The sequence below is a fragment of the Lathyrus oleraceus genome, chromosome 3 (assembly GCF_024323335.1).
Source record: "Lathyrus oleraceus cultivar Zhongwan6 chromosome 3, CAAS_Psat_ZW6_1.0, whole genome shotgun sequence".
NCBI lineage: Eukaryota > Viridiplantae > Streptophyta > Magnoliopsida > Fabales > Fabaceae > Lathyrus > Lathyrus oleraceus.
The window spans coordinates 152,913,376-152,920,560 of record NC_066581.1 but is presented as its reverse complement, the minus strand read 5'-3'; the positions used below and the strand labels follow the sequence as shown (position 1 = coordinate 152,920,560).

Genomic DNA, 7,185 nt, shown 5'->3' with positions numbered 1-7,185 from the left:
CTTTTTTGAAACGAATGTAAAGCTAGGTGCAAACAAGGCACAAATTTGAAGCTTTATGTAATTTATTTTGTAGTAATGAGTTTGAGACAATCCATGTTTATAGTCTAGAACTTATGATTTAATGATGTAAATTCCGGCCTTTGTACATGAAACCTAAAGCTTGATTTTTATGCTGTTTAGCTTTGTAGTTAATGCTCATATGAATTTGTATACAAAATCAATGGATACTCGTTTGTTTCTTTCCTCGGTTGCATACCAAAATCTAACGTCTCAACTTCTAATCACAATGTGACCCTGCTCATATCCCATAAAAATGATGGCTTTACTTAAAAAGGATGGTAACTTTAATCTTGAGCTCCCCTTATCACTCACTCGTGGTACCTCCTTCAACCTTAGGGGGAAACTGTTTATGTGATGAATGCTTTGAACTGTGTTGTTATCAGGATTATGAGTTACTTAATTCATTATCAATCCTTGTTTGTAATGAACCACGCTCATGGCTAGCATTTTTGGAGTTATTGGCATGATGCCGTAATAATGATTGCTTGTGATCTTGGCTTGGGCTTGCATTCCTCTCAGCTAGTGTCCACTCATCATACTCCATGCTTGATATTAAACAAAATTGGCCTTGTGTTTGTATACTAAATCATACTTCCAGACAAAATCAAATCCATGCAGTGCGTATTCTTAAATGGCTTGGAATTGACACAAATAATGTTATGAACCTAATATGATGTGCCTTCATGATCAAACAGATGTCTGACACCATGATTAATCATTGTAATGATTATAAAACTCTAGTCTAGTACTGACCCACACAGTCCCATACAGTCCCTTAAGGAAACAGGAAATGACCTCTTTACTTTTTAGAGAATATTGACGGACTTTAAACCTTAGATATGAGCCATTACCACTCTAACCACGCGAAAAGATAACATGAATTCAGGGTCGTAATGATCTGTTAAACATATGCTGTGACAATAAGAAAACTATAGTTTCTTCCTCCTGGTGGATCACCAAGTCCCTAGTCTTTGCCATATGCTCTCTTGTCATGAGTGCTAAATGGAAATCTTGAAAATGCCTGGACAAAATTGGGATATGATAGCTGCCCCTTTTTAATTACCTTGAACTGGAAAGTAGGAATGACATCGGTCTTCATACATTCGTGATGAAAGATAAATAAAAAACAAAAAGACCTGAATTTTGTCCTTCGAAGTGCGGGGAAGAAATGCATAAAGAAAGTGTAGTGAAATACAGTAAGAAAAAGTTTTACATTAATCAAGATTCTCTGTATTAACGAAGCAACATCTTATATAATACATTCAAGATATTCCAATCAAGGGAATGCTACCTTTATTGAATCTAAGATTCTTCGAGGATACTAAAGAAGTACCTGAAAATGAATGAGACTCTTCATATTGATGAAGCAGCATCTCAAACAGCAAAAAGTGAGATTCTCTGTATCATATCGAAGCAGCATCTTATATGATATAATTAAGGTATTCCGAATAAGGGAATAATACCTTAATTGAATCTAAGGCTCTCCGAGGATACTAGAGCAGTATCCCTAAATAATTCGGAATGAGACTCTTCATATTGATGAAGCAGCATCTCAAACAGCAAAATGAGATTCTCTGTATCATATCGAAGTAGCATCTTATATGACAGAGTTAAGATATTTCTAACAAGGGAATAATACCTTAATTGAATCTAAGACTCTTCGAGGATACTAGAGCAGTATCTCTAAAAAAATCTGGAATGAGACTCTTCATATTGATGAAGCAACATTTCAAACAGCAAAATGAGATTCTCTGTATCATATCGAAGCAACATCTTATATGATAGAACTAAGATATTCTGAACAAGGGAATAATACCTTAATTGAATCTAAGACTCTCCGAGGATACTAGAGCAGTATCTCTAAATAATTCGGAATGAGACTATTCATATTGATGAAGCAGCATCTCAAACAGCAAAATGAGATTCTCTGTATCATATCGAAGCAACATCTTATATGATAGAATTATGATATTCCGAACAAGGGAATAACACCTTAATTGAATCTAAGACTCTCTGAGGATACTAGAGCAGTATCTCTGAAAACAAATGGGATTCTTCAAATTGATGAAGCAGTATCTCAAACAGAGAAATGAGATTCTTCAGATAAATGAAGTAGTATCTCAAACAGAGAAATGGGATTCTTCAGATAAATGAAGAAGCATCTCAGATAGACAAATGAGATTCTTCAGATAAATGAAGCAGTATCTCAAATGTTCGTCTGTTGGGGGAAATGTTTTAGAAAAAATTCCTTTTGGAGGAGTTTTACTGGCAAAGCTTTGAAGGGGGAAAGCTCATAAGAGGCGTTTTAGGGTAACCTCTGCTTGGGGAGCATTGGTAGCTAAGGTGCTGGGGAACATCACTATCAATCGTAAAGTTGAAGAATGACTGGCTGGGAAATAATTCCATGAGCGCAGGTAGGGTGGTAATTCCGTTGAATTAAATGAGGAAAGTCTGGGATACATATGATTCATCCCGGATCCTGAATTATGTTATGATTTTTGTATGATGTTCCACTTTGTATGGAAGCACCATGTATGAAATTATGCATGCGATATATGCAAGTATGCAATTGTTATGGATATTTAGTTGTGCATATAGGAATGCGAACATATTTTTATATAAGGCTATGCATATGTATGTCGATGATTGATATGATTGTTTCTTGATGAATGTTCCTATTTTGGCAGGAAGATAATGCATGAAATGATGCATGTGGTGTAGGTGGGAATGCGAACGGGAAATTGGGTATGCCCCTCTTTTTGAAATTGCTTTCCCTCCTTGAAGATAAAGGGTCTTTTTAGTTTGCCCCGGTTAAGGAGTTTTGCTTTGATGATGATGCCAACAGTGTGGACTTCCTGTTGTCGGGGGGGGGGGGGGGGGGACCAATGGAAAATAAACTATGATGCCCCTTTGGGTAATTGGAAATATATTTGGGGGCTCCAAGCTATTGAAAGGTTCAGACTTTTCAACACGCGATACTTCGACTATACAACAATTTATTAATGCTTTTGCCGGAATTGCACTAAAGACTTGCTGGTGATCGACTATACATGAGTACATCTCTGAGAGGCGTTGAACTGATTAACATGTGGAACGACCATAGGTATCCGTGAATGATCTTACACCTTCATGAAATAAGAAAAAACTTGAAGATTATGAGCCTCCCCTTTTTACTATCTCAAGAGTAATTTTATCATTTCGTTCAATTACGTGTTTTATTTTCTCCAAAATCCTTAAGAGTGGTGTTTATCAAAATAAAGGTGTCTTGCAAACAAACAGATAAAATACAAAATAATTTGGGCACAACTTTGATGAGGAAATTTCTCTTTTTATTGATTTGACCCATGAATGGGAAATTGTACATAAAGATGCAATTCCTTAATGAGGTAATTGTTGTGCATAGATACAAAATGAAAATAAAAGTTAAGTTCCCATTGAGTTTCCACACTGCTATGATCATCATGTCTTCTACAGTCCGAGTACCTTGCTTTTGAAAAAGTCAGGTAGATTGATTCTTTGTCTTTGAGGGATATGTTAGATGCCTGAAAGTACAGTTCTTTGCCTTGGAATTAATCCCTAACTTTGTCCTTGATCTCCCTTTTAGGTTTTCGATCCACCAGGATACCCATTTTTTCCTGAGCCACCCTATCGGGATTTCAACTCAGCGAGTCCGAATTTTTATTGTTATCCTTAATTTTTGCCTGGATCGCCCTTTCGGGTTTTTGATTCACCGGGATAGCCATTTTTTCCTAAATCGCCCTTTCAGGTTTTCGATTTAGCGACATTTTATTATTCCACTTTTTAGGCAAAGTACTTTTTAACCGCATCAGCATTTGTGGGAAGTGGCAATTCATCACCGTTCATAGTTGCTAGGATTAGAGCTCCTCCGAAAAAGCTCTAACCACCACAAATGGACCTTCATAGTTTGGTTTCCACTTCCCCTTGGAATCCTTGTGAATGGAAAAGATCTTTTTTAACATTAAGTCTCCTTCTTGGAATACTATAGGACAGACTTTCTTATCAAATGCCTTCTTAAGACGTCTCTGATAGAGTTGACCATGACATAACGCCTTCAGGCGTTTCTCCTCAATAAGGTTGAGCTCATCGAACCTTGCTTGAACCCATTCCGCCTCGTCTAACTTAGCTTCCATCAAGACTCTCATCGAGGGAATCTCCACTTCTATAGGGAGGACGACTTCCATGCTATATACCAAGGAATAAGGGGGTGCCCCTGTTGAAGTACGTACTGATGTACGATAACCTTGTAATGCAAAAGGCAACATCTCATGCCAATCCTTATACGTGACCACCATCTTCTGGACGATTTTCTTGATATTTTTGTTTGCAGCTTCAACAGGCCCATTCATCTTGGGCCGATATGGTGATGAGTTATGATGTTCAATTTTGAATGTTGCACATAACTCCTTCATGGTCTTGTTGTTGAGGTTGGACCCGTTATCAGTGATGATTTTGTTGGGAACCCCGTATGGATATATGATATTATTTTTTAAGAAGCGGGCGACCATGTGCTTTGTGACATTCGCATAAGATGCGCCTTCAACCCATTTGGTGAAGTAGTCTATGGCCACCAAGATAAATCTATGTCCATTAAATGCTTTGGGTTCTATCATCCCGATCATGTCAATTCCCCACATAGAGAACAACCAGGGTGATGCTATAACATTTAGTGAGGTAGGCGATACATGTACTTTGTCAACATAGATTTGGAATTTGTAGCATGTTCTGGTGTAACGATAACAGTCATCTTCCATCGTTAACCATTAATAACCGGCCCTTAGGATCTTCTTCGCCATTGCATGCCCATTTGCGTGTGTGTCGGAGGATCCTTCGTGTATGTCCTTCATAAGCTGATTAGCTTCATGCTTGTCCACACACCTCAACAAAACCATGTCAAAATTCCGCTTGAACAATACATCTCCATTCAAGAAGAACTTCGACGCCAACCTCCATATAGTCCTCTTATCAAGGCTGGAAGCCTCCGTCGGGTATTCTTGCTTCTCCAGATACTGTTTGATATCGAAGAACCAGGGTTTATCATCCGACTCTTCTGTTGTTGTCAGATAGTGCGCAGGTTCGTCAAAACGCCTGATTTCAATATTGGGCTGATGGTTAGGCCATATCAACTTGTGCATGGAAGCCAAGGTTGCTAGAGAATTTGCCATCTGATTCTCCTCCCGAGGAATATGAGAAAAAGTGATTTTGTCAAATTTGGGGAGCAACTTTAGCACGTAATCCTGGTATGGAATTAGGTTAGCATGTCTTGTTTCCCAATCACCTCTGATCTGATGTATCACTAGAGCGGAGTCTCTGAATACCTCAAGTATCTTGATCTTTAACTCAATCGCTTCTTCTAGCCCCAATATGCAGGCTTCATACTCGGCCATGTTGTTCGTGCAGGTAAAATAAAGCTTTGCAGTGAATGGTAAATGAAAATTCTTGGGAGACATCAACACTGCCCCAATTCCATGACCTATTGCATTTGAAGCGCCGTCGAACATGAGAGCCCAACGTTCCTTTGGTTTCGGGTTCTCCTTAAGTTCAGAGGCTTCAGCATCCTTGACAACCATGATGTCCTCATCTGGGAAGTCAAATTTCAAAGGTTGGTAATCCTCTACCGGCTGATGAGCAAGATGGTCTGCCAGTACGCTTCCCTTGATGGCCTTTTGTGCCACGTATTGAATATCATATTCTGATAACAACATCTGCCATCGGGTAATTCTACCGGTAAGAGCTGGTTTCTCAAATATATACTTGATGGGATCCATTTTAGATACCAACCAAGTCGTATGAGTCAACATGTATTGCCTGAGATGCTTAGCGGCCCATGCGAGTCCACAACAAGTCTTTTCGAGTAATGAATATCTGGTCTCGCAGTCATTAAACTTCTTGCTCAAATAATATATGGCATGCTCTTTTCTACCAGTCTCATCTTGCTGTCCCAATACACAACCCATGGACTCATCGAGTACTGTTAAGTACATGATGAGAGGTCTTCCTTCTGCAGGGACATCAAAATCGTCGATTCTTGTAAGTATTCTTTGACTTTGTCGAAGGCTATTTGGAAGTCATCATTCCATTACACCTCTTGATTCTTTCTTAGAAGCTTGAATATTGGTTTGCACGTGGCAGTGAGATGAGAGATAAATCTGGCGATGTAATTCAGTCTTCCCAAGAAGCCACAAACCTATTTCTCAGTCTTCGGTGCGGGCATGTTTTGAATGGCTTTGATCTTGTCAGGATCTACTTCAATTCCCTTTTGGCTTACAATGAAGCCTAAAAGCTTCCCAGATCGAACCCCAGATGTGTATTTGTTAGGGTTAAGTCTCAACCTAAACTTTCTCAAACGAGCAAACAGTTTCTTTAAGTTAGTGATGCACTGTTCTTCTGTCTGGGATTTGGCAATCATATCATCAACATACACTTCAATCTCTTTATGAATCATGTCATGAAAGAGAGTCACCATAACACGTTGATATGTTGCCCCGACGTTTTTCAAACCAAATGGCATAACCTTGTAACAGAAGGTGCCCCAAGGGGTGATGACCGTAGTTTTTTCCATGTCCTCTGGATCCATTTTAATTTGGTTAAACCCGGAGAAGCCATCCATGAAGGAAAATACGGAGAATTGAGCTGTGTTATCTATGAAGGAGAATACCGATCCAAAACGCAGCGGAATTTAAAATTTCTCCTTTAGTGATCCTTACAAATGGGCATGATCAATGATAGAATCATTACCTCTTGTGGCGATTGTAACCTTTGATGCAGATCTACAGAGTGATCACGAACGTTGAACGATGACAACGCCTCTACTCAGTCCATACGAACGAATTCCATCAATCTCATTGCTAGCTGCTACGAATGAAGGCTTTGAGTGAGAGAAAGAGAGATAAATGAAATTGCAATTGCACAAATGCTTCTACACAAGGGTTCTATTTATAGAACCACTTATGTGGTTTGCAAGCTAAAAAGCCCACTCAAGTGTATGTGACCCATATCTTATAATATGTCAAAATCACTTAAGCGCGTGGTACCTTACCATATTTCGTATTCTGCTTAAGTACATCGTACCTTACGACGTTCTACAATTCACTTAAGGACACCGTT

The 7,185-nt window shown here is 38.9% G+C and overlaps 1 protein-coding gene across 1 annotated transcript; it reads right to left on the bottom strand.

Annotated features, from left to right (window-relative positions):
• Positions 1-4,841: 4,841 nt before the first annotated feature.
• Positions 4,842-5,648, bottom strand: LOC127130158 (uncharacterized). Its single transcript, XM_051059225.1, has one exon. It carries the CDS (start codon positions 5,646-5,648, stop codon positions 4,842-4,844), a length of 807 nt encoding a protein of 268 aa, XP_050915182.1.
• Positions 5,649-7,185: the final 1,537 nt, after the last annotated feature.

Coding starts and splice junctions, on each gene's coding strand:
- LOC127130158 (XM_051059225.1), bottom strand. CDS start 5,648: ATGGTTGTCAAGGATGCTGAAGCCTCTGAACTTAAGGAGAACCCGAAA.